We start from the raw sequence: 27,100 nt of genomic DNA on the forward strand, positions 1-27,100 counted from the left end.
ACTTGAAATGCTATATTTTTTTATAAAAAAACTAGGGAATCATCGACATACAAAAGTAAATTGGTAATCAAAATTGAATTGGTAATAGATCAAACGATGAAAAATATTCATGGGTTTAACAAGTCAAAACTTTCATAATAAACATGTCAAGTGTAAAAACTCTGGTTTCAAAAAAAAAGTGTAAAAACTCCACCGGTATATCTGTTCTGTTCCATATACACTAAAGTTTTAATAATCAGTTTATTATCACCTATCTACTAGCAAAGTTAATAATAAAATTTGTTCATTTTAAATATAATTATTTAGATTGCAAATTACTGGTATGTAAATTAATTAGTTTATTTTGTTAAATTATAAAATTAAAAATCATAAAACGTAGAATCGCTCGTCCGTGCATCGCACGGAAACAGGCTATTATCCTAGTTATGTATTATTTAAATACCACGGTCAGACCCAGTTCGACCTTTGAACCTTGAACCTGTACCTCGACCGGTTCGATGACCGCTACGTTTCTTAACTCTCTTTAAATGGATAAAGGTTGTTAAGTGGGATCCCTGATTAAGAAAAACAAAAAATCTCATTAAATCCAACTTACCAAACATAACAGGGAATGCAAAGCATTAGTAACTGAGATTTGATTAATTAAGCCAACTTAACATAGTAGCATCGAACACGATTTGTTTCCTTCCTTGTGTTGTTGTGCCTCCCCACATCTCACGGCTCACGCTGCATCTGACTCTCACTTCTCAACTAATCAACCATGGTGATTTAGAAACGCACGTTTTCAGCACCCTTCGACAATGGCAATGGTAGCTGCTGCACTCTTCACTCTCTTCTCGCTCTTACCGCCACCGACCTCCGCCGCCGCCGCCGTAGCAGCACCTTGTGAGTTCAGTTTCCTCGACGGAAACAAGCTTTACAATTACACCCTCTCCTCTCCCATTCGCAACTTCCCTCACGGCGTCCTCAGTGAAGACGGGTTCGTACACCCTCGATTCCCCTCTTTCGTTTTTCGTCGTTTTTGGTGAAATTTGATCGTTGTTTTCGTCATTCTATGATTCAATTTTTGTTAATTAATATTATAATAACCGAAACAACGTGTGTGTTTGAGGTTTTGGAACTTAGTTGTTTGGAAATTGGAAGATTTCGGTAATTAGTGTCTGGATTCTCTTTCATTGGTCATCATAATTAACACAAATTGAAAAAGGGATTTACTTTCCTTAAATATGATTAGTTTTAATATTAATTATCATTTCTGTGTTTTGTAGATTTTACAAAGTGGCTGTGAACCAGACAACCCTTTGGTTTCAGGTTGGCTCCATCAGGTCACACTTATTTCTTTGATTTCTGACTTCTGTTTATTATAAGTAGTAATTTTTTAGCTGCATATGGTCATTGCTGTTCCCACCATTCATGAACAAAGGCGAAAAATCTGTTTTTTTATGCCTTCGGACTTTGTAAATTGGATTGAATGGATTATATTTTGTTAAATTTAACTAACTATGCTAGTTCTAGCATTTTAGCTGGATTGGATTGTGGCTTTGAATTTGAAGCATCTACTTTTATAGCTATTGTTAGTTAGTTTAGGTTTATGCCGGGTTAATCTTTAATTGAATTTTTTGTGTTGGTTGCTTGAGCAGCTTTGCGATGGAATGGTTTTCAATCATGACCCTCCAACTTGTGCTGACTGCTGGGTAAATGAGTCTCTTTTCTACAAAGCTATGTTCTCTATATTGATTGCGTATCATATAGTAATCAAGATTCTGCTTCTGCTGTCAAACCATATTGGATATATGTGATCATTGTGATGTATGATGATACTTTATTGCTTAATCTGCTTTTGGATAAAATTCATATTTTTTGAAAAAGGAATAGTTGATTAAATTGCAGGAGTGGTATATTCCTCACTGCAGTCTATATTGAATATATCAAATTGTATGCTGCCTAGCTGTGTGTAATTGCTGTAAATCTGAAATCCGTTAAATTAAGCTATTGTTAGGGAGTTCTGTTGGTAGATTTGATGGAGATTATTAGGAGTTATTAGGAGAGATTTTGTTTTCTTTCTTGTAACCTTGTATCTTATCACAAATACCCATGTATCACCATTTTGATTATCTTATCACAAATACCCATGTTATTTTCCACATGGTACCAGAACTCTAGGTTTTTCCCTAGAGCCCTGATCTCTGGTTTCTTATTTCAGCATTGTTGCCTTATCACCCTTCGTGCCGCTTCATTGCCACAGCATTCCTTGTTCAAGAAGCCTTTATTTATCTCTCTCTCTCTCTCTCTATCTCTCTCTCTCTCCCCCCCTTGTACGGCCTTCATTGCTGTAACTTTTGGTGAATCGTACTTCTCCTCAGCCATCCTTTCTTCATCATGTTAGGATCTGAATTCAGTGTTATCAAATATTCGCCATGATGGTTTTTTGGCTTTCGGCCATGGCTGATATCCTGCCATATGGCCGCCATTTTCGCCATATTCCACCATGTATGGTTTTTGGCTTTCCATCATGACCAGCCATCCGCAATTAACAACACTGTCTGCATTTGAAACCATCTTGGAAAACAACCCAACTTAAGAATACAGCTATGCTCCGAAGACCGGGGAACTTCAAAGCATTCAATCTTCTTATAGGCTCCATGAAAAGAACTACCTTAAGGCTTAAAGGTATTCGTACTTCCCACCTACCTCAAGGGGAAAGGAAGCCTCAATCATCTCCTTGAGAAGGGTCCAAAAGAGACAGATATGAGGTTTAGGTCCATGATTATGTCATAGTTACCGTGGTTAGGGAGTTTGGTTGGTAGATTTAATGGAGATTATCAAGAGAGATTTTATTACCTTTCTCGTAATCTTGTACCTTGTTAGAAATATCCATGTAAACCATTCTGATTACCAATGAGAATTATTCTTGTGGAAATTCTACTTGCTATTTTCCTCAATATTAATGTTTCCTTATAATCAAGCATGATTTGGTTAGCAATCAGTTGGTCTAGGATAATGGCCGCTGTTCACATGTAAGTAATGCTAATCCAAAATGTTGAGATGAAATGGGAGAACATATAAGTGATAATTTTAGGGCAGTTGAGGGATGGCAATGGGTAGGGTCTGGGTAGGGTACTATAGTACCCATCCCCATACCCGCGTTTTAAAAAATTACCCGTACCCGTCCCCATACCCGCGTGGGTAGCAACTTGAATGCCCGTCCCCGTACCCTCTGGGTACCTATATGCCCGTACCCGTACCCATTACCCGCAATTTAGCTAACCAAAATATATTTTTTCACTATTTTTGTTAATAGAAAACAAAAAATACAACTAACTTTTTAAATAAAAAACACTAATATAAATACAAAAGATTATCTACGTAACAAATAAAATCAATCAACTAAGAATATATTTTTTTAGAACGAATAAGCAAGAAAGATATAACTTAATTTTTTATTTTGGATTTATAATATAGTCCTAAAGTTGTTGGTTATTAACTTACTAATTTTAAAAATAAGTGGGAGTAAATTAGCAATGATTATGAATACTTTAAATAGTCACCTATTTTTTAAAATAAGTAAGTTCGAAAGCTATAGCTTAAGTTAATTTGTTCATATAATAATAATAATAATAATAATAATAATAATAATAATAATAATAATAATAATAATAATAATAACAATATGTGTGTGCGGGTATGGGGCGGGTTGGGTACTATAGTAACCATACCCGCACCCATACCCATTACTTTTTGCGGGTAATTACTCATACCCAACCCCATACTCATCTAGCGGGTTTTTACCCTACCCATAGTGGGTATTTTTTGCGAGTACCCTATGGGTCCGAGACCCATTGCCATCCCTCAGTTCAAAGGTCCTTTAGCAATGTGGATTAACTAAATTATTTTATGGAGTATCTTGGAATAATGGAATTAATAATTTATTATCCAGTAATTCGGGATTTTCTGCTTATGTGGTCGTTTTATATTTTAGGATTGTGGAGGGCCAACGCGTTGTGGAATGGAGTGCAATGCACTTCTGGCAAACAATATTGGAGGTAGAATCCCTGACATGTCCGTTTTCTCCCATTTACTTGCACCTGTAAATTGTGTAAGTGTCTGGTGCTTCCTGCCTATGGCAGTGATACTGGTGATAGAGTTGAACTGTTCTTCTACTTTGTTGTTTAGCCATTGTAATTGTATCCTGTTACATATTATAAATGGAATTATATCATTTAGTGCCTGTATGATTTTGGTATGAATTTTTTGCTGTTGCAAGACTTCTGCCTGAAATGATCAGATCATCATTAGGGATAAATGCTATTGAGATAATTTTTTCTTCTGGTTTCTGTTGCTAGCAGAACCTCGAAGTACCTACTTCTCTAACACACTAAAAGATAGATTCTATGGCCACATAAACCATTAAGGTTTTGAAAGTACTTCTATTTACTTAAAACACATTTTATATTGTGCAACATAACAACTGAACTGGTTTTTTGTAGCTCCTTACTTTTATAGATAAGAATTACCAGACCTTTTTCTTTCTGTAATTTTTGTTCCTAATTTCATTTTAATAGTCTTATTGTTTTCAGTTGTTTATTGTTCATTGTTCACTGCCTTTCTCATATCAAGAACCAATATAGTCTAGCATATTTCTGTTGTAATCATTAATTCATCTTCTTTCATATGTTCATTCTTGCTCTCAAACTTTGTGAAACAACATCTGAAGAAATATGTTCATACATGAAGTACACAGGAAGATCTCTGTTTCATTAGTAACATTTTTTCAGCTCCTGCATCATGTAATTAATAGAAAAGAAGCTTTACATAGTAAAATCTCTGGGATTTAGAAGAGCTTGTTTAAGGTTCTAAATATCTTATCCTCTTCATCATCAGTTGGGACTTGGGTAGGACTGTAGTTCAAAAGAACCAGAAGTTGGAGTGATATCTCTACGTTACTCAACCATTTTAATATTTTAATGAATAAACTATATCTAATTGAAGTCAATTATCTTTTATTTCTCAGAGTGAAGTTTTAAGAGGAATCCATGTCTCTAACAGAGTGATAAATGCAGGTTATCATGTATGCACAGCCATAGGTCTTGGCTCAAAAATTGATGTTGAAGTCATTGGTAAGCTGAATTATCCTATCTGTTAATGTTTTCTAATTTGCATCAAATCATGGTTTTTCTTAGTTAATTTTTGTGCTTACATTTTGCTCTTGTTGTGTTTTTTGTAAATTGCTCTGTGTTATTTGGTTCAAGTACTTTGAATTTTGAAAGGGACGGACCCTGGTTTCATGAAAAGGTGCTGATGACCCCCTAAGTCACGAATTACTGGTATATGGTACTTCAAAATTTAGATTCACCCCGCCCCCTTAAGGCTACCCAAGAAATTAATTAGATCTGTTTTTGTCTTTGAAATGCTTTTAGCAGCAATGAGGGTTATTTATACATTGTACTATTGAAATGCTGTTTCTTCATTTTTTTTTTCGAACGAAGTTTCTTCTTCATTTCACGGTTCACTTCCTCCATTTCACTTCTAAACTTCTTTTTTATTCTCATGTGTTTAACTTATTCCATGCAAATGTCACATTTTATCTTAGTTCTGCCATCTCTTTACAGTTCTAGATCGATAACAAAATTTGTCCCTCTTTTTACAGTCTTCTCTTCTAAGAACCATTAAAAAATTTCTTTGTTTAGTTTTAATTTATTATAGAATTTAGTTAACATGATTTTAAAACTTTTTAGATGGTATTTATTGCAATTATGGGTTCAGAAAATATTTTTTTTATCAATACTTTGTGTTGATAGTATTTTCCTCTAATTTTATTTCATACTTTATCTTGGTCACTTTCTGAAGAAAAGTTCATTGATCATGACATTGAAATTTTCATGATGGGTGTACTGACTAGTTAGATATAATTTAAGAATAATAATGCATGTGGTCAAACCTCAATTTTTATGTGGTTGTGACTTGTGAGCTTGTAGGTGTTCGATTATGCAAAATTGAAGTATGAAATATTCTCTTTTGTTTCTTTTTTCTTTGGTGATTCATTCCACCTTGATATGTTCTGTCAGTTGGTAACTAAATTATGATCTACCTTGTAATGGTTGATTAAAAAGTTACTCTTAGAAACCAAATCACTGTTGTGTTTAATGTTTGAAGGTTATCAACTCCAAAATGCCATACAAAGGGATAGAAGCTTGAAAAATTTGTCATTCATTGAACCAAATTTATATAATTGCTAAGAGTAGACGTCGGTCATTGTAATTTTTGTTTAACATACTTTAAATTTTGCCCCCACCCGCAAAATCAACTTTTTCTGGTTCTGTCCCTGCTTTGAATAATGCTTCTTATCATGAACTTATGTAAAATATATGTATGTTTGTAATGCTATTCCAATTGGCAGATAAGAAAAATCCCCACATTGGTGTTATTGTCAAAATGTCGAGCAGTAGCCCTAAGTACAACTGTTCGCTGGCTGTGTCTGTGCTTTGCAATGTAAACAGAGTACAAGTAAGATGTTTATTCTTTCTTTCCCTGTTTTTAATTAATCAACTTGATATTAATTATGGACATAATAACTGACTGGATTTTTCATTACTGTTCTTCTGCTTGCAGGCACCGCACACTCTGGAGAAATTAGGGGCTTGTAATTATGTGAGTACTCTATCGTTGTTTGTTTTTATCCCTGTGCAATATATTTTTCTTAATTTGTTAAAATCAGTGGCAGTGGTTAAAAACTCTAGGATTTTTTTACTGTGAAGTTAAAAGATCAGAGTCCATAACAGTCAAAAGTATATTTCTAAACTTTAGATGTTGCACATATTTTTTAAGAAGTTTGATGACTCTTACAGAATTGCAGTACAGAGCTAACCTAACACGCTCTCAGCGCGAACCCACAACATAACAAGCCTTTTTCTGATGCCTTCATTACTTTTTTGTTCAAAATGAAGAAAACTTGACAGAAGTTAAATTATTTACTCCCATGCATCAATATATAAGTTCTGAAACAGAATAAAAATGTTGGCTAGTTGAAAGTTGGAAAAAAAGAGTAATTCGAAAGCCAGATGACTTTAAAACCAAAGATAACTATGATTTATCATTTGGTTTAACATTGTTTCTAAAACAGGCTACAGAGATAAAGCATCCATCTGGTTGTGCTACCATTGTAAGTGTCCATGGGAGAGGGTGGGGGTGGTTTGGCACCTTAATAACCATGTAAGGAATTTACTGTCATTTGTGGCATTTTACTTATTAAAAGGGACTTTGATTTGCCTATATTATTAATAATTGTTTCCTCTTATCTCTTTTCAGTATTCTGTGCCTTTTTGCTGCATATCTACTGGCTGGTATTGCTTATCGGTTCTTCCTCGGGATTCGTGGTATAGATGTATGTTTTTCCTGTCTTTGCTAGGATATACTGTCAAAGGAATTGATTGACTAATCAATTGAATAACAGTTACTGACCAGATTAATTGCTGTATATAATTGTAGTTGACCAAGCCTGTAATTAGGATTAATTGTTGATTAACTGTTACAGATCAGGGAAATTATTCCCATAATTAGGAGAGATATTATTTCCATATTTGTAATATGTTATCAGTATAAAGTTAGCTCTATGCTGTGTACTCAGCATCAAGACAGTATTTTCATTCCATATTTTCCTGAGTTTGACATGGTATCACAGCTGGTTTTCGATCATATCCTAGTCTAGCCAGAAAATTCCTAGTCTCTTGTCCTAGACCATGTTTTTTTTCTCAGCCTTGTCCTAGTTCAGACCACGTTCCTTCGTGGTTATCCTCGATACACCCTTTGTCTTCGTTTTTTTTCTCAACCTCATGGCTACAGAAAAATTTGATGTCTTATTTGTTCGCCTTAATGGCAAGAACTACTCAACCTGGGCATTTCAATTCGAAATATTTGTCACGGGTAAGGACCTTTGGGGTCATGTTGATCGCAGCGACCCAGCTCCTGATAAAGACAAACATAAGACTGAACATGCCAAGTGGGAGGTAAAAGATGCTCAAGTCAAGACATGGATCATCAGCTCTGTTGATCCCAGCATCGTTCTTAATCTTCGACCGTTCAAGACGGCTGCCGATATGTGGGACTTCCTAAAGAAAATCTATAGTCAGAATAACGCTGCTCGTAGGTTCCAACTGGAACATGACATCGCCATTTCTCAGCAGGAAAGTCTCTCGATCTCTGAATTTTACTCTCATTTCACGAATCTTTGGGCTGAATATACTGACATAGTCCATGAGAACTTGACTGCTGATGGTCTTAAATCGGTACAGTTAGTTCATGAAACTACTAAACGAGATCAATTTCTTATGAAATTGAGATCTGACTTTGAAGGCATCAGGTCTAATCTCATGAATCGGAACCCTGTACCCTCATTGGATTCATGTCTCAATGAGCTACTTCGTGAAGAACAACGCCTCCTCACTCAAACATCCATGGAACAACAAAAGTCCACCTCTGTTCCAGTGGCATATGCAGCACAAGGAAAGCCAAGAGGGCGAGACATGAGTGCTGTTCAATGTTTTTGTTGCAAAGGCTTTGGACATCTTGCTGCAAATTGTTCAAAAAAGTACTGCAATTACTGCAAAAAGAATGGACATATTATCAAAGAATGCCCAATAAGACCTCCAAAGCGACCGGTCACAGCATTTACTGCCTCGGTTGGTTCTTCTTTTCCTAGCAATTCTGCCAATTCAGCATTTGTCCAACAAAATGCTCCTGCCCCTGTTCAAACTCTGACTCCTGAAATAGTTCAACAAATGATCATTTCCGCATTTTCTGCTTTGGGAATCTCAGGTAAATCTTTCTCTACCTCTTCCCCTTGGTACTTTGACTCTGGGGCTTCCCACCATATGACAAACAATGCTCAATTCCTTACTGATGTCACCAAATATTCTGGAAATCTCATGATTCATACTGCTGATGGCAACCAATTACCTATTACAGCCACTGGTGATATTTCTTCAACTCTAACAGATGTTTTTGTGTCCCCTGGTCTCACTAGTAATCTTATTTCTGTTGGTCAGTTAGTTGACAATGACTGTCGGGTAGAATTCTCAAAATCTGGTTGTCTTGTGCAGGATCAACACACGGGGAAGATGATCGTGAAGGGGCCTAAAGTTGGACGTCTTTTTCCACTCCATTTCCCTTTGTCTCAATGTCTTTCATTGCCTTCTGTTTCTTGTAATTCTGCTAATGTTGATTACCAAACGTGGCATAAACGTCTTGGTCATCCAAACTCAGTTGTACTTCATGACTTGCTAAAATCTGGTTTCCTTGAAAATAAAAAGATCCCATCTTTTAGTACTATTCAGTTTGATTGCAGTTCGTGTCAACTTGGCAAGAGTAAGATTCTACCTTTTCCAACTCATCATTCGAATGTAGAAAAACCTTTTGATATGATCCATAGTGATTTATGGGGGATGGCCCCTGTTACATCTCATGCTAATGACAAATATTTTGTCACTTTTATTGACGACTATAGTCGTTTCACATGGATCTATTTTTTGCGCTCAAAAGCTGAAGTATTTTCTACATTCAAATTCTTCCATGCTTATGTTCAAACCCAATTTTCATCAAAAATTAAGATTCTTCGCTCTGACAATGGAGGGGAGTACACATCTCATTTGTTTCAAGAGTTCTTGCAAAATAATGGTATTCTATCTCAAAGGTCTTGCCCTTCAACTCCCCAACAAAACGGGGTAGCAGAAAGAAAAAACCGCCATTTGCTCGATGTTGTCCGCACCCTCTTGCTGGAATCTTTTGTGCCAACTCGTTTTTGGTGTGAAGCTCTCTCCACTGCTGTGTATCTCATTGACCGCTTGCCTTCTCCATCTTTGAACAATGACACTCCTTTCACTCGGTTATTTGGTCATCCACCCACATATACTAACCTTCGCACCTTTGGTTGTGTGTGTTACCTTCATCTTCCTCCCCAAGAACGCACAAAGCTCACTGCTCAATCTATTGAATGTGCTTTCCTTGGATACTCTACTCACCATAAAGGTTTTCTATGTTATGATCCTAGTCAATGTCGGATTCGGGTCTCAAGAAATGTCATCTTTCAAGAAAATAAATATTTTTTTGCATCTCACCTAGACCATAGCTCTCCTTCAATTTCTGTTTTGCCATTGTTTTCTAGCTCTGCTATAGGACCACAATCAGCAAGACCTCTCTTGACGTATCAAAGGCGTGGTAATGTTGCTCCAAATTTGCCACCAGAACCTCCAAGGCCTCTTCAGGATCCTTCCCTGCAAGCTGATCCAGTACAGGCTGCACTACCAGACCTTCTACGACGCAGTTCTCGCGTTCGTAAACCACCTGAAAAGTATGGTTTCACCTCTCCCTTGTCTTTGACAGCAACTTTATCTTCTGTTTCTATCCCTTCCTCTTATAAACAGGCAATGGAGCATGAATGTTGGCAAAATGCTGTTGAAACAGAACTTCTAGCATTAGAAGAAAATCAGACATGGGATGTGGTTCCGTGTCCACCATCTGTTAAGCCTCTTGGCAGCAAGTTTGTGTTTTCTATAAAACTTCGTTCGGATGGCTCAATAGACCGGTACAAGGCTCGACTGGTTGTTCTTGGAAATAAGCAACAATATGGACTTGACTATGATGAGACCTTTGCACCTGTCGCCAAGATGACAACGGTGCGTACTATTCTTGCAATTGCTGCCTCCCAGTCTTGGACATTACATCAGATGGATGTCAAAAACGCCTTCTTGCACGGTGATCTCAAGGAGGAAGTTTACATCAAACTTCCGAGTGGTATGCCCACACTCTCCCCTAATGAAGTTTGCAAACTGAAGCGCTCTTTGTATGGTTTGAAACAAGCACCAAGAGTCTGGTTCGAGAAGTTTCAATCCACACTACTTGGATTTTCCTTCACACAGAGCCAATATGATCCATCCCTTTTCTTACAAAGGACTTCAAAAGGTATCGTGGTACTCCTAGTTTATGTGGATGATATTGTGGTGACAGGGTCTGATCAAGAGGTTATTTCTACAATTAAACAATTGTTGCATTCAACTTTTCGCATGAAAGATCTTGGACAGCTCACTTACTTCTTGGGGTTAGAGGTACATTATCAGCCCAAAGGAATATTTTTAAATCAGCACAAGTATATTCAAGACCTGATCCAATTAGCTAGCCTCACCAATGTGACCTCAGTTGACACCCCCATGGAAGTTAATGTGAAGTATAGACGGGATGAAGGTGACCTTCTAGAAGATCCCACTTTATATCGCAAGCTGGTAGGTAGTCTTATCTACCTCACCACCACCCGACCTGACATTTCTTTTGCTGTCCACACAGTCAGTAAGTTCATGCAATCACCTCGGCATTTGCACCTTTCAGCAGTACACCGCATCATTCGATACCTCATTGGTACCTCTAAACGTGGCTTATTCTTTCCTACTGGATCATCACTTCAGCTCCAAGCATACAGTGATGCTGATTGGGCCGGATGTCCAGACACAAGGAAATCTACTACTGGTTGGTGTATGTTTCTGGGTGATGCTCTAATCTCATGGAAATGTAAGAAACAAGATTCGGTCTCAAAGTCATCAACTGAAGCAGAGTATCGCGCCATGTCTGTTGCTTGCTCCGAGATAATTTGGTTGCGTGGTCTTCTTGCAGATCTTGGGTTCCTTCAAACACAACCAATTCCACTACATGCCGACAACACCAGTGCCATACAAATCGCAGCAAATCCAGTATACCATGAACGAACAAAGCACATAGAGGTTGATTGTCACTCTATACGAGAAGCCTATGACCGCCGAGTTATCACTCTACCTCATGTCTCAACTGCTGTTCAGATTGCTGATATTTTCACCAAATCCTTGACACGTCAGCGCCACAATGTCCTAGCTAGCAAATTGATGCTTGTAGACTTACCAGCATCAATTTGAGGGGGGATGTCAAAGGAATTGATTGACTAATCAATTGAATAACAGTTACTGACCAGATTAATTGCTGTATATAATTGTAGTTGACCAAGCCTGTAATTAGGATTAATTGTTGATTAGCTGTTACAGATCAGGGAAATTATTCCCATAATTAGGAGAGATATTATTTCCATATTTGTAATATGTTATCAGTATAAAGTTAGCTCTATGCTGTGTACTCAGCATCAAGACAGTATTTTCATTCCATATTTTCCTGAGTTTGACATATACATACCTATTTTTATTTATTTGTTTTATTTAGGTTGTCTGATGAATTGGCTACTCAATAATTTTTTTACGTTTTTTTTTGGTAAGCCAATAATTTTTTTACGTATACTTGCCCTGACTAGGAAGTGAAAAGAAGAAAGAGGGAATGATAGTAATTAGTGGTCCATTTCCATTGATTTAGTGTATGTTTGAATACCAGTTGTTCTGTACTAGAGAATATCTTATGTAAGAAAAGTACACCCAGAAAACCCTAGCAGAGCTCAAATAAAGACATGATATAATAAAAGAAAATATTCTCATTAATTATCATCAAAGTTGTCAGATACAAGGTAAAAACCTCCCTTTTATAGAGGGTGAGGTCAACATCTAGATTGTTCCCATATTTGGGCCTTTACAGACGAGGCCCAAATCCCTATACAGATAAGACAAATCCAAAAGAATCTTCTAGCTGGCAGATGGGACCACCGGTAGAACAACATGCCTTCCATCATCGCCCGTGACCCTTGCCAGCCCTGGCGCGCCGCCATCTTTTACGAGTGTTTTGGGCGGGCATCATATCAGGGATGCCCCGCCCAGTCCACCAGTTGAGTTCAACGTGAACGGACTTTCATCCCAATATGTAGAAGAGTTCGATTCACTTTTTTCCTTGAAGTGAGTGCAAAAGTTGCACTGTGTGAAAAGATATGCAAACATAGCCTTAATAGTTATTTCTTGAGGTAGTTTTAATCAACATTGCATAATGCAAATATTCTTTCAGTATAGAAGTTCATAGTGGATTTACACCGTTGCCATTTATGTATGGGCAACTTAACTGAGATTGCTAATTTTGTTTGCATTTCACGCTGAAACTCAATCTTTAATGTCCCTTTTCTTATTATGAATAGCCCTGTGTAAGTTACTACCCCAGTATAATGCATCATACTTGCATTTTAAAAAAAAACAACTTCGCCCAAACTTACACATGCTATAACCTTTACCTGGACCCATTACTTGCATTATGTTAACACTAAGCTTAAATGTGGTCCCTTATGATTTGTTTGTTTAAAAATTTAGTTTAGCATAAATGCTATTAAAATGTTAACATTAACTTTGAAAATCAACTAAAAATAAAATATTGATTAAAAGTACAACTGATAACTCAACTGAAAAATATAAAACATAATTTTATTCCTAATTATAAAAGTTGCAAACATAACTATTTAATTATTCAAAAGATATTAATTATAAATTTAAATTTAATAAATATTTTGGTTAATATAGTTATTAAAAGATTATTATAATACCAAACTCTACTTATACCCTTATATGATTTTTGGGTAATTACCCGTAGTCGGACGATCCATTTGATGGATCACTAAACTCCCATTGTAGGTAATTTCACGGGTACCTATTTTATAGGTTTAATTTCCATCGCTGTCTTTTGGTGTGAAACTACTTGTTGATAACACTCAATCATTCTGTTAGTAATTTTGTTTGTTAAATGGTTTGTAATGTTTTATAATGTTATTCCATGACAATCCTTCACAATCACTTTTTTAGAGTACTATAGGAACCTTTGGGGGATTTCACTGCAATTGGGATTTGAGATTGAAAGCTTTTTTGTTGATCCTATTTTTCAGGTTATCCCTAACATGGACTTCTGGATGAGCTTGCCAAGGAGAACACAGGTATTCTTTCACATGAATGCTTCAATTTCAGTATTTCCAATCAAGCAGTAGAGAAAATAGGCCTGTACATCCTTCTAAGTTTTTTGAATTTAAAAACTATTTTCAGAGACAAATTTTAATACCTCTTTTCCAAAAGAAGAAAAGCAAAAACAAAAACAAAACAAATACGTCTTCCAATTTACAGCAATTCCTATCAAACAGATTTTTCTATTTTTTATTTTTATGTACTAAAAACTGTTTTGCTAAACAGCAATCAAACAACTTTAGCTCAATCATATGCGTGAAGGTTGGGAGTTGCATTCTTTCTAAAACCTTTGTGGAATCTACTTTGTCTTTGCAGGGTCTGTATTCATCTTTGGTGAGGAAGTTCAAGGGACCATCTGAAGGTCACCGGAGCTCCTATTCTCCTGTGAACTTTTGATATTATGTTTTTGATTCTGGATTTATCTGGTGAATTCATACGGATCATCTGAGGCCTGAGATGAACACACTGCAGAAAAATACAGATGACTCACTTTTCAGATGTCCTACGGTCAGCTCTGATGCTTCCTTGATAAGGGACATTCTTCAGAAATCTGTAATTCTTGTGCTTACTCTCCCTCCATGAATTTAATATTTCACTCTTTTTTACGTTTTTTTTATAAGCTCACTCTTTTTTACGTATCTTTGAAAAAAGAAGAGGGAAAAGAAAAGGTAAAACAAAATGAAAGTCTAGTGTAATTCTTGTGGAAAAAAGAGCACTATAATGGAGCCAATCCAATAGTTTTGGTTGACATTCGTCAGTTGATAATCAGGTAGTTAGACTGATTTTTTGTGTAGCTCTTTTGTTAATTTGATCATTAATTCTTTTTTTTTTCTCTTCAGTTTGACCATTATTTCCCTGCGAAATCATCTTTGCATTGAGTTAATTTATACATGGAATGTTTGTTCCTGTTAATTTTGTACCAATGAATCTTGGGTTTGTAAAAGTAAATGTCAACTTCAGTGGCCAGCTTCAATCCTTTGTCTTGAGCCAAGTCTAACATCCAGCTTCAGTGGGTCATGTAACATTGTGCTGTTATTATGACTAATGGAGTGATAACCTTTGTACTAATATTTGATAACATTCACAAATTGTGAGTAGATAAAATCCAGTGACGGCGGCTACGAGCTACAGAGAGTTACATAGAACCATATATGCGTGCTAGGGTACAGTCTCATGTCATGTAAATTTGAAATATGAAACAAAGCTTGTGATTTTCATAGTTCACTAAAGATTTTTTTGTTAGCAATTTGTTTGAGTACAACTTCTTGGAAAATCTGAAAAATGAGCTTTTTGAGAGTTTTTTTATGCAAATTTTAAATTAGCATGCGCTTTTTCTTATAGATTAAGCTTCAAAATGTACTATTTTGATATGTATCCAAAATGTGTTCTTATTTGCGGCTTGTTACAACGATAACATTAATTTTTTTAGCTGTCTTTTATTAATATATCATCAAGTACTCGGTCTTTCCGCTCGTGGACTAACATGCGCACTACTTCCAAACCAAACACGAACTCTGCATATAAATAAATTATATAATGTCAATATATATGCAACCTGGAATGACTCATCATATGTGTGATGTTAATATTAGGATTTAGGACTCGTTAGTTGAAGATGTCACAGTTAATCTATTCGTTTATAGCTGGCCCATCATTCAACATTTTCTCAATGACCAGTATCTGTATATAATTGAGTCCAAAGTAAATTCATGTGCGTCTGAGATTAAGAGCCAGGAAGCGTGTCAGATCAATTCCAAATGCAACCTAACACCAAATCACCCACCACCTAATGTGCTAAAGCTCTAGAAAAATGGCCACACATGCTTGTTGTCTGTTGGTGCAATGTATTTCCTATATATGAACAGGTAAGGTGATTATTATCTGTTATCTTCCTCCCACCCTTAGCAGTGAAGCCAAGCAAACTTGTTAACCTCCCACCTAACCTACCGTCAAACATTTTAACCATGGAAATAAACTTAATTAACAAACATATGCGAATTACATATGTATTAAATATCATTTCGTTCACTCTTCAATTATTCCGATCAATTTTAGCAGGATGGATTAAGTACAGATGCCTGATGCTTGTGATTCCCACAACTAATCATATAGTTTTTGCTATTAATAATTCATATATGACATAAACTCAAGATCTACATGATTAGCATACACAACACTTTTGATAAATAGTTGAACTTATATAATAGAGAGTTCGTTTTTGAAGGATGTGCATGAAATAAGTTTTTTGCGTGATCCATCAACACTTAATGTTACCCAAGAATCTCAAAGAAATTAGTGTCATGGTTACCGATTATAAGAATATCAGATAGAAAAGATAATAATATAATATGTATAAACTATAAAGGCTACTAGCTTTTTCACATTATTATTATTTGGCTTAATTGCAACTTTGGTCCCCGACGTTTATCAATACCACGATTTTGGTCCCCCACCTAATTTAATTACATGGATGGTCCCCGATGTTGTAGGCCGTGTGCAACGTTAGTCCTACCGTTTATTTCTTAATGGAGGAGGCTTACGTGGACGTCCAATTGGAGAGAAATGAGGTATGAGGAGAGAGGGAAGCACGTGAGTATCACGTGACCCTTATCTGAACCCATTATACCCAAACCCCTGACCTCCCTAGAACGAAGAAGGTAACACGATTTAGATCCCTAGGGTTTCAGATTTGGGTATAATGGGTTCATATAAGGTTCACGTGAGTTCACGTGATACTCACGTGCTTCCCTCTCTCCTCATACCTCCTTTTTCTCTCCAACTAGACGTCCACGTAAGTCTCCTTCATTAAGAAATAAACGGTAGGACTAATATTGCACACGACCTACAACGTCGGGGACCATTCATGAACGTTAAGAGGATGAAGAGAGAGGGGGACCAAAATCGTGGCATTGGTAAACGTCGGGGACCAAAGTTGCAATTAAGCCTTATTGTTTTTCAACGCCACTACTCTACCATCATCGGTATAATAAAAAATGAGAAAATGGACAAAACATTCTTTACAATTGGTTACTTTCTACTCAAACTCCCCTAGCGGCTTCTAGTTCTACGCACCAGAACACCAGTTTGGTATTGCTAGCTACCAAACAACCCCACCACAACTAAGGTTAATTGGGGATCCATGCATATTGCATGTCAATGATGAAACCACCCTTCTCTTCTTCTTCCTCTTCTCTTCTAATGAGAACCAAACCTCGTCTCTCTCCCTCTCTCTTCATCCTCTTAACTTTCATTCTCCTCGCTGTCATCCACTATGGCCACGACTTCATCTTCATCTTCCGCCCACACAACCTTCAAGCCAATTCGGACGCTGCGCTCTTCCCCACACCCGGTGAGTTGACTCAGACCACCGTGTCAAGGTGCTTTCTTAGCTCTGTTTTTTTGTTGCTGAATTTGGTGAGTTTATCTCAGACTCAGAAACAGAGAGGAGGGAGGAGCAGCAGAAGGTGGAGGAGGATGAAAGGGAGGAGGAGGAGAAATCATCAAGAGGGCACCACTGCGACGTGTTCAGCGGAAGGTGGGTTCGGGACGAGTTGACTCGGCCACTGTACGAGGAATCGGAGTGTCCGTACATACAGCCACAGTTGACTTGTCAACAACACGGCCGGCCCGATGAGGAGTACCGGCGGTGGCGATGGCAGCCTCACGGTTGCGATCTTCCCATGTAAGTGCTTCTCTTTTCTTTTCTTTTTAATTCATAATTTTGTTTTCTACTATATGTTATATTACATTTCTTAGTTTTACTATTGTTTTTGTTCACATATGTGATTTGGGAATATCAACACTATTATCGTTATACTACAAGTGTATTTATCCTCTTCTATTTTCGATAAAGTTTTCTTTGTTCTTGTCGGCGGGTCGACCCGTCTCCGACACATACAGTCACGTGTGCGACGATGGTGCATTGTTGGATTTTAGTCTTTTATTTCATGTGTATATCCTTGCAAATATATTTCCCCATTAAGTTATGGGAATATAACAATTAATAAGAGAATTATGTAGCTCTACTTCTTAGAGCTGTTCAACTAATTATACTTACTCTAGCTCCCATGGAATGGAAGGAAAAGACATTCTGTGATAGCAAGAGTCTATTTAATTTGTAGACTCAATCTTTCACCACTATATATCAATATGCAGTTATTGGAACAATATAATGCTGATTTCCGTAGTTGTATTCAATGTTCATTATTTGGGAGATTCAACTTTGTCAAAATGTACAAGTTCAAATTTTAGGTGCCCCTCTACTCAGATTGCCTTGCATGCAGTCTATTTGAATCATAAGATAATTAATTTACCGTTTACATGGTCATTTCATTGATGTTCCTTTAGAAAAAATTTCCCAGCAAAATGCTTTAATTTGTTGTTTATATATAGTATGCTCCATCCTTTTTAATCTCAAACAAATTCCCATAAAATAACTCAGAATTAATTTCACTTGAGTAGATTAGTAATTATGAACTTTTCATAAAATACTATTAGTAACAACCTAAGAGTCTACATAATCCATCATGTAAAGATACTCGATGGTATTGCCAAAATCATCTTCATGAAAAAAGACAAAGAAACTTCTTCCTATAATCCTATTCTAATCCTGTTTTTTCTACCATAATGATAACGCTTGGTGAAAAGGAAAAGCAAAATAGAAGTAGTGTTATTTTTTTTATTTCTCATTAAAATAACCTTTTAAATTTTTGATACATCTTTATCTGTTTTTGGTTTTTTTTGAAACGATCTGCTTTTGTTAGTCAATTCTTTCTCATGTACTATTTATTTAAATTAAAGATATATATAGTAAAAAAGTAATTGTTATTTTGAAATTTATAAGTCAATTTAAATAGAAATATATATTTTAAATAGAAATATATATTTTAAATAATTACTAAAATAAAGGAAGAGAGGAAGTATAAATTAATAAATTATAGGCAAAGAGTAGGGGTCTGTTTGTTTGCAATTTTCAAAACAGTTTTTAGTTTTTTAAAAATGAAAACTTGTTTGTTAAGACCTGTTTTTTTTTTTTTAAAAAAAAGTTCTCATTTTCAGTGTTTAAAACTAAAAAACCAAAATAGCTAAAAAATGTTTTCAGTTTCAGTTTTTAGTTTTCAGATATTAGTTTTCTAAATGTTGGAAAACATGTCATTCAAACTGGTTTTTTTCTTCTAAAAACTGTTTTAAAAAATGAAAACAAACTACAATCAAACAGGCCCTAGGTGATCCTTTTTCTTGGGACCGTGGTGGCCTTAAGGCTTATTTAGTAATTTTCTCTCTTCACTTTTATGGTTTCACATTGGTGGTCGATTTTTCAATTCTTCTTCTTCCTCATGAACACTATTATTATGGTGAGACCATCACCACCGCAATGCATCTCCAATTTCCTTTATGAAAACTCTAAAAAGGTTTCACCTTTCAGAATCATCTCTCTAGCTCTTTCTTTTTCTTTGTTCACTTTCACTTCTTTCTCATGAAGTAGAGAAATGGAGCAAAAGAGAGGATATTACGAACTTGTTTGATTGTAGTTTTTGTTTTCAGTTTTTAAAACAGTTTTCAGAAACAATTTTTAAAAACAGTTTTTAGAAAAGTAAAGAGTTTAAATGACATGTTTTGCAACATTTAGAAAACTAAAAACTGAAACTGAAAATATATTTTAACTGTTTTGGTTTTTTAGTTTTAAAAACTGAAAATGAGATATGTTTTCAAAAACTGGTACCAAACAGGTTTTCAGTTTTTAAAAAATGAAAACTGTTTTGAAAACAGAAAACAAACATGCCCTACATCTTTTACTATTTTATCTCTAATTTAATCCTAATCACTCATCTAAAAAATATTCCTAGATTCTAAGATCTAACGGTGCAGAATGTTGGACCACTAGTGATAAAAAAAATCACCCCCAAATTAAAAGCACAAAATTTACACATTACAAATGAGCTGAAACACCATGAATGCTGTGGTCATATAAGTCATATCTCACGCCCAATTGAATCAGAAATGAGTAATTGCTACCAACTACCAACCCAAGCAATGATGGTGCATGACACCTGTAACTTTGTTTTGTAGGACGTTTTGTCTGTGTTTTCCCATTCTTGGGACCTTCGAATTTAGAACATGATAATGTAGTTATGAGCAGATTGAGTATGGCCAGATGCCTTTTTTTTTCTTAATAAGTTTTTTTTTGTACATACACCTTTTTTAGTTTTAGTCCTCACCGGAGCAATGAGAGATCGTCCCTAACCTTTAGGGTATTGATTAGTTTTAGTCCCTCCAACCGGCTTGGTCAATGCTGGAGCCCCGACAGTACCATGTGTATCTGCCACGTCATTTAATGCGCCCACATAGATTTATTTCTTTTTTCATTTAAATTAAAAAACACATAAATAACCTCACTAATTAATCTCTCCCTCACTAAACAAACTGCTTGAACTCAGCCACACCATCACCTTCAAATCCCTTGACCCCTTTCTGTTTCATGTGTGATGTATCAATCTTCCTCCTTTTTTCTCTCCCTATTTCCTTCTTGGTTTGGTTATGGGTGAGCAATTTTGGGTTGGGGTGCGACATTAACCGAGGCACAACCAAACAAGGTGGTGGTCTTGCGGAAAGGACGATCTTTTTCACGAAGCAGAGGGCGGTGGTCGTAGCGACGCAACCTCTGACGTCTTCGTTTCACGTCAGGGATGTTGGTCACGCGAATCCCCTTCTCCTTGCACTTGTTCAGGTCAATCTTTTCCACTCCGACACTGAAGCTCGACACGATCTCCAGCTTCAGCAGCGCCTCAATCGGCTCGACGTCGGGCCCCCGCGCTGGCGTTGCCGATGAGGACGCGGATTGAGGAGGCGTGGCTGGTGAGCAGCTAGGCCTTCTGTGGGTAGTCCCATTCGCAAAACAACTTTTAGTACTTGTCGAGCTCTTGCTCCAGGTAGGGCATTACCTAGCACATGAGGAGTACCCCAATTGATACCATTTCATGAGGAATTAGGGTTTGAATTTCGAGAGTGAGAATTGCAAAGGAGTCGATTGAGCGTTTGGTCACCGTGTGTGATCACAATTCGGGGGCAGATCGATAGAGGCTCTAAAGCTTGGAGGCAGATATGGCTCTAAGGTTATGCTTTTGGGATGGTATTGGATCTAGGTTAAATGTGAGAGGACGAGGAAGAGAGCTGGGTGAGGGAAGTGTTTCTGGATCTGGTTCAAAGAAAAAGCATTCCACTTGGATTTGGATGTGGATCTAGATCTAGTTCAAGGATGATGATGAATAATTCATTTTTTTTTTTGGATTTTTATTGTTGTTGGATGATAAAGATGATGAAACAATGATAAACATGATGGTGATTAAATTTAGTTTTCTGATTGGAGGATAAAGATGATGAAATAATGTTAAAGATGATGATGAATAAAGATGATGTTATTTACTAATTTAAATATTTGTTTCAGTTTTTTAAATAATTATTAATCTAATTATTAAAAAAATAAAAAATCCACTCGTGTTCATTAGTTGATGTGGCTATGCCACATGGGCAAAAACGGAGTCCGGTGATGACCAACTTGGTCGTAAGGATTAAAAACAATCAATACCCTAAAGGTTAGGGAAGACCTCCCACATTTACTATAGTGAGAGACTAAAACCAAAAGTGGTGTAAAGGTTAGAGACAAAATCTGAGCACAACTGAACATGGTGGTTGTCTTGCGGAAAGGACGATCCTTTTCGCGAAGCAGAGGGCGATGGCTATAGCGACGCAACCTTTGACGTCTTCGTTACACAGTTTCACGTTAGGGATGTTGGTTGCGCGAATCCCCTTCTCCTTGCATTTGTTCAGGTCAATCTAGTCCACTCCCACACTGAAGCTCGACACGATCTCTAGCTTCGGCAGCGCCTCAATCAGTTCGACCTCGGCCCCAGCGCTGGCGTTGCCGATGAGGACGTGGATGGAGGTGGCGTGGTTTGTGAGAAGCTGAGCCTTCTGCGGGTAAATCCCATTCGCAGAACAACTTGTAGCGCTTGTCGAGCTCTTGCTCCAAGTAGGGCATTACCTAGCACACGAGGAGTACCCCAATTGATACCATTTCATGAGGAATTATGGTTTAGGTTTCGAGAGTGAGAATTGCAAAGGACTTGATTGAGCGTGTGGTCACCATGTGTGATCACAGTTCAAAGGCGAGTCGATGGAGGCTCTAAATCTTGGAGGTATAGATCTGGCTCTAAGGTTATGCTTTCGGGTTGATATTGGATCTGGGTTCAAAGTGAGAGGACGAGGAAGAGAGCTGAGTGAGTGAGGGAAGTGTTTCTGGATCTGGTTCAAAGAAAAAGCATTTCACTTGGAGTTGGATTTGGATCTGGTTCAAGGATGATGATGAATAATTCATTTTTTTTTGGATTTTTATTGTTAATGGATGATATAGATGATGAAACAATGATAAAGATGATGGTGATTAAATTTAGTTTTCTAGTTGGAGGATAAAGATGATGAAATAATGTTGAAGATGATGATGTATAAAGGTGATGCTGTTTACTAATTCAAATATTAGTTTCAGTGTTTTAAATAATTACTAATCTAATTAATTAAAAAATAAAAAATCCACCCGTGTTCATTAGTTGTTGGGGCCATGCCTAATGCCTAATGGGTAAAAACGGAGCTTCGGTGTTGACCAACCTGGTCGTTGGGACTAAAACCAATCAATACCCTAAAGACGACCTCCTACATTTACTTCAGTGAGAGACTAAAACCAAAACTGGTGTAAAGGCTAGAGACAAAAACTCAATTAAGCTTTTTTTTTATATATTTTTTGTCGATATATACATTTGTTACATTGATTTAATTAATTGGTTGGGTTCTGAGAAAGTCTGAGAATCATAAAGTTTATCAAAAACAAGTGAATGCCAGATGAGGGACATTGGGGACTTTCAATTTTTTGTGTTTCTGTGAGAATGAAAGGGCCCGGGACAGAGAACAACAAAATTAATTGCTCTTATTCAACTTGCAAGAGTGTATAAAAAAAGAGTTTACTTATCATCTAAAGTTCTATACTTCACAGCTTAGACAACCCAATCTAGTGAGTGAATTGAAAGCTCAAATTAAGTAACAATAGATTAATTGAATTAAATCAAACATAACACTCCATTTTACAATGCTACAGATTCAACGCCAGTATGATGCTGGAAACGCTACGTGGGAAGAGGATGATGTTTATTGGAGACTCCCTCAACCGTGGTCAATATGTATCTTTCATATGTCTTATCCATCGACTCATTCCAGAAAATGCCAAATCTATGGAATCTTTTGGTTCACTCACTGTTTTCACAGCCAAGGTGATGTACAAGTCACAACTTCATAACTTTTGCTATATTATTATGGTATTTTACTCTCCTAAAGTGAGAGTTATTTCAGATGGTTAAGTTTTTTTTGAAAGATGGCAAAGTAAGTTCTCATAGACATTGATGGAAAAATCAATTTAAGTTGTGATTGTGATCACATATGTGCACATATATAACACATTATATGGTTCTTTAAATCTCAACCAGTCATTTCTGAATCAACAGCTATGCATGATAGCTTACTACTTTCGAATTACTTAATTAGTCCCTCATTTTAAAAAAGCCAATTGCATTTGTGTCTGTCATGTTTTTTTTCCCTCTATGTTCATCTTGTTGTATTTAATTAATTAGGAATACAATGCGACAATTGAGTTCTATTGGGCACCTTTTCTTCTTGAATCAAACTCCGATGATGCAGTGATCCATAGGGTAACTGATAGGATTGTTAGAAAAGGTTCAATAAATAAGCATGGCCGTAATTGGAAAGGAGCTGATATTGTGGTATTCAACACCTATCTTTGGTGGATTACTGGCTCCAACATGAAGATCTTGTATGTTCCTCCCACTCTATTCCTCTCTCAAATTTTAGTTTTCCCCCAATGCAATTGCAAAATAATAACTAAACAATTGATTAATTAATCTCTCATCAAATTTTCAGGCTTGGATCTTTTAATGATGAAGTAAAAGAGATTGTTGAGATGTCAACAGAGGATGCATATCGGATGGCTATGAAAAGTATGCTTAGATGGGTGGGTCGGAACATGGACCCCAACAAGACAAGAGTCTTCTTCACAAGCATGTCACCTTCTCATGCAAAGTGAGTATAATTCACACACAGCAATTTTAATAAAGAAGTTAGCTCTACTTAGTCAAAAAGTTAGGCATCCTCAGGCGAGGAATACTAATTATGATGGAGCTCCTTTCACAGCTCTGGAGGAATTCCAATAATTTTAATTAACACACTTATCTTAAGAGAAGTGCTACGATGCATGAACGAACTCCTTGAAGGCGAACCAATCTTTTCTTGGATCTAATGGTACAAATGAATTTTTTTTTTAAAATAAGGTGAGGGGATCGATAACATCTTGGAAATGGATACTCACTTATCAAACTTTTTTCATGTTGAAAATTTTGTGACTATCTGTCTCTTTATAAACATGTAAGAGTTTCACGTATAACTAATTAATACATACATATAAAGAGAGCTAGACACAATTTTGAATATGAGGAAACTTGAGAGGATCCTTTCCCATGTTGTCTCAAGGCAAGGCAGGGAAAAATCTCGTGCTCAAAGAACATATAAAGTCAATTTACATTTACTTCACCCCATAGAGACGAATGAGAGCTCAAAACTACAATTTGTCAGATATCAGACTTTTTCATGCTTCACTTGACCAACCCTTTGGTGTCGAAGTCGTCTATTTTTTGTCTAGCAATAAGTAGTAGTATCATATCTATCTTTATCATTATCTTAATTATTGGTACATTAGGATGACATATTTAATACTTGGTATAACTTAAATAACCCCTTATTTATCGAGAGGAGTGCTAGTAATAGACTATTTTAAACGCATTCTTCAACACATTTCATGTGATTGGTTTATGATTGAGTAATGGTTTTTTTTTTTTTTGGAAGTTTGGTATATGGAAGTACAAATTTAGACAATTATATAGTTCAAGCACATATTTGCAGGAGCATAGAGTGGGGAGGTGAAGTAGGAGGGAACTGCTACAATGAGACAACTCCAATTGATGATCCAACATATTGGGGCTCTGATTCTCAGAAAAGCATAATGCAAGTGATTGGAGAAGAGTTTAGGAAATCTAAAGTGCCCATAACATTTCTCAACATCACTCAACTCTCCAACTACCGCAAAGATGCACACACTTCAATCTACAAGAAGCAATGGAACCCTCTGACCCAAGAGCAATTAGCTAACCCTGCTAGCTATGCTGATTGTATCCATTGGTGTTTACCAGGACTTCAAGATACTTGGAATGAGCTTCTATTTGCCAAGTTGTTTTTTCCTTGAAAGCGTATCCAAAATTGAAGAGATCCTTGTTCTTTTGGGTCTTCTGGTGGCATGGAAACTTGTAAATGGGAAATGGGAAGGTATGACATGGGCGGATAACCCCGTTGTTTTGTTAGAAAGTGAAGAAAGAAAAAAAGAAAGAGGGCTGTACGATGAAAATAGATAACTTTGAAAAGGAGGAAGAGAACAATATACATGACAAAATTTAATAGATTTTATTTTCCAATAATTGGAGTGCCAAATCCAAAATTTTGCTACTTGTGTCATGAAAGGATGAAAATTACCAACAAGGTATTGCTCTAGTAGTAGGTAAATTCGATTTCCGTAATGATGTTGAAGTAAATCACAAGGACACAAGAAAATGAGGTTGATTTATATATGTAAAAACTTTTTATAGTTGACAACTTCATAAATCTGTTTTAAAGTTTCTTCTAGCATTGCTTCCTGTTGCAGCCAACAGACGTTGTAAACAAAATGCATAGAGATAGAAAGATAAGTATACAAAGATTTATCCTGGGTTACCCCAAACTCGAAGCTACATACAATCCTAGGTCTTTCATCAAGATTTTCACTATAACAAGTATTTGCAGTACTTCTTCTTTTACAAGTATTCTTCAGCAAAACATCTTCAAGCTAATCAAGTACTTTTTGAGACTTTCTCCCTACCAGTTTTTTTTTTTTGGATAAGCAAAATTGATATATATATAAAGAAATACTATGGGTATTTCAACCATTACAAAAGGACAATCTAGTTCTCCTTACAAGTATTCTTCGCCCCAACCTCTTCAAGCTAATCAAGTATTCTTCAAAACTTCGATCTCCCAACAAGTATTCTCTAGGACTTCTCCCAAGTATTCTACGTGCGGAACTTCACCCAAGAAGTATTGTTCCAACAAAGCCTCTTCAGGCTCCTCCAACTTTGCAATTTGGAATGGGTTATACTCGATTTCTCTCAACAGAGATGATAGTAGACAAGTGAGGTGTAACACCCTAATTTCTGGGTGTCACTTTAGTAACTCAAAAATAAAATAAAGTGGAAAAGCAGATATTTTTTTTTTCTCGTTTCGTTTAAATAAAATGACTTGTCGAAATAAAGACTCAACCCATCGCGATTAACTGCAATTAATATACAATATAAGTACAGCCCTCGCTGTAACTAAAAACATCGTCATGAGTGTCCTCAAGTGACGGAAAGTAACATCAAGTAATTGAAAGTAGTGCCCGCAGGCAATTATGTGCGACCTATAGTCAAAGTCATAAGCTTTATAAATACAGTCATCCGAGAAATTAAGTCATCTCAGAATGGCCTCCAAAAGACCTCATACGTCTGACAAACTCCCTGTGATCCTCATGGAAGAGAACCACACAAAAAGCTAATAGTCGGGGACTTACCCTGCCCCAAAATGAGAAATTACAATCAGAGCTATGACAACAACACCTCATATACTACACCCCTAACATCGACCCTCATCCGATCCTGCATGAAGTCCGGGTCCACGTCGAAGGCTCAGTAGTAGTCATTTCGCTCCGGGTCCTCCCCGAACGACGAACCATCACGAATTAGCTGTTGAACGTCTAGCAGCAGGCCGACCGCCCAAACACAACATACACACAAAGAAACAACGCGAGGGTCAACTCACAGAATATAATAGATAATACATGCAACATGTGAAGAATACAGGGGTGTGTATATATATATATATATATATATATATATATATATATAAGTTCTGTATTGCCTACCCTAAGGTATATACATAGCATGTTATTGAATCTCTAATACAATTCAATCATCAAAACACATAACGATATTTTTCAACATCAAATCATCAAAACACATAACAGTGTTCAACACATC

At 36.5% G+C, this 27,100-nt stretch overlaps 2 protein-coding genes across 2 annotated transcripts; both read left to right on the forward strand.

Annotated features, from left to right (window-relative positions):
• Nucleotides 1–601: 601 nt before the first annotated feature.
• On the forward strand, nt 602–14,724 carry LOC130722193 (uncharacterized). Its single transcript, XM_057572849.1, has 11 exons — nt 602–979; nt 1,269–1,311; nt 1,641–1,694; nt 3,980–4,043; nt 5,061–5,117; nt 6,398–6,504; nt 6,610–6,648; nt 7,121–7,209; nt 7,306–7,381; nt 13,814–13,861; nt 14,202–14,724. The coding sequence occupies exons 1-11, from the start codon at nt 801–803 to the stop codon at nt 14,280–14,282; spliced, it is 837 nt and encodes a 278-aa protein (XP_057428832.1). The 5' UTR covers nt 602–800; the 3' UTR covers nt 14,283–14,724.
• Nucleotides 14,725–16,913: 2,189 nt separating this feature from the next.
• On the forward strand, nt 16,914–25,471 carry LOC130724466 (protein trichome birefringence-like 33). Its single transcript, XM_057575694.1, has 6 exons — nt 16,914–17,235; nt 17,316–17,568; nt 23,032–23,203; nt 23,561–23,760; nt 23,868–24,026; nt 24,903–25,471. The coding sequence occupies exons 1-6, from the start codon at nt 17,037–17,039 to the stop codon at nt 25,240–25,242; spliced, it is 1,323 nt and encodes a 440-aa protein (XP_057431677.1). The 5' UTR covers nt 16,914–17,036; the 3' UTR covers nt 25,243–25,471.
• Nucleotides 25,472–27,100: the final 1,629 nt, after the last annotated feature.

This window comes from Lotus japonicus, chromosome 6, assembly GCF_012489685.1.
Source record: "Lotus japonicus ecotype B-129 chromosome 6, LjGifu_v1.2".
Lineage (NCBI taxonomy): Eukaryota > Viridiplantae > Streptophyta > Magnoliopsida > Fabales > Fabaceae > Lotus > Lotus japonicus.

What these genes read in the sequence shown, in the direction of transcription:
- LOC130722193 (XM_057572849.1), top strand. Translation starts at nt 801, where the DNA reads ATGGCAATGGTAGCTGCTGCACTCTTCACTCTCTTCTCGCTCTTACCG. An exon ending in AGACAACCCTTTGGTTTCAG is followed by an intron (nt 1,312 to 1,640) that starts GTTGGCTCCATC and finishes TTGCTTGAGCAG; the next exon opens with CTTTGCGATGGAATGGTTTT. An exon ending in AATTGATGTTGAAGTCATTG is followed by an intron (nt 5,118 to 6,397) that starts GTAAGCTGAATT and finishes TCCAATTGGCAG; the next exon opens with ATAAGAAAAATCCCCACATT.
- LOC130724466 (XM_057575694.1), top strand. Translation starts at nt 17,037, where the DNA reads ATGTCAATGATGAAACCACCCTTCTCTTCTTCTTCCTCTTCTCTTCTA. An exon ending in TGCGCTCTTCCCCACACCCG is followed by an intron (nt 17,236 to 17,315) that starts GTGAGTTGACTC and finishes AGTTTATCTCAG; the next exon opens with ACTCAGAAACAGAGAGGAGG. An exon ending in GGCTCCAACATGAAGATCTT is followed by an intron (nt 23,761 to 23,867) that starts GTATGTTCCTCC and finishes TCAAATTTTCAG; the next exon opens with GCTTGGATCTTTTAATGATG.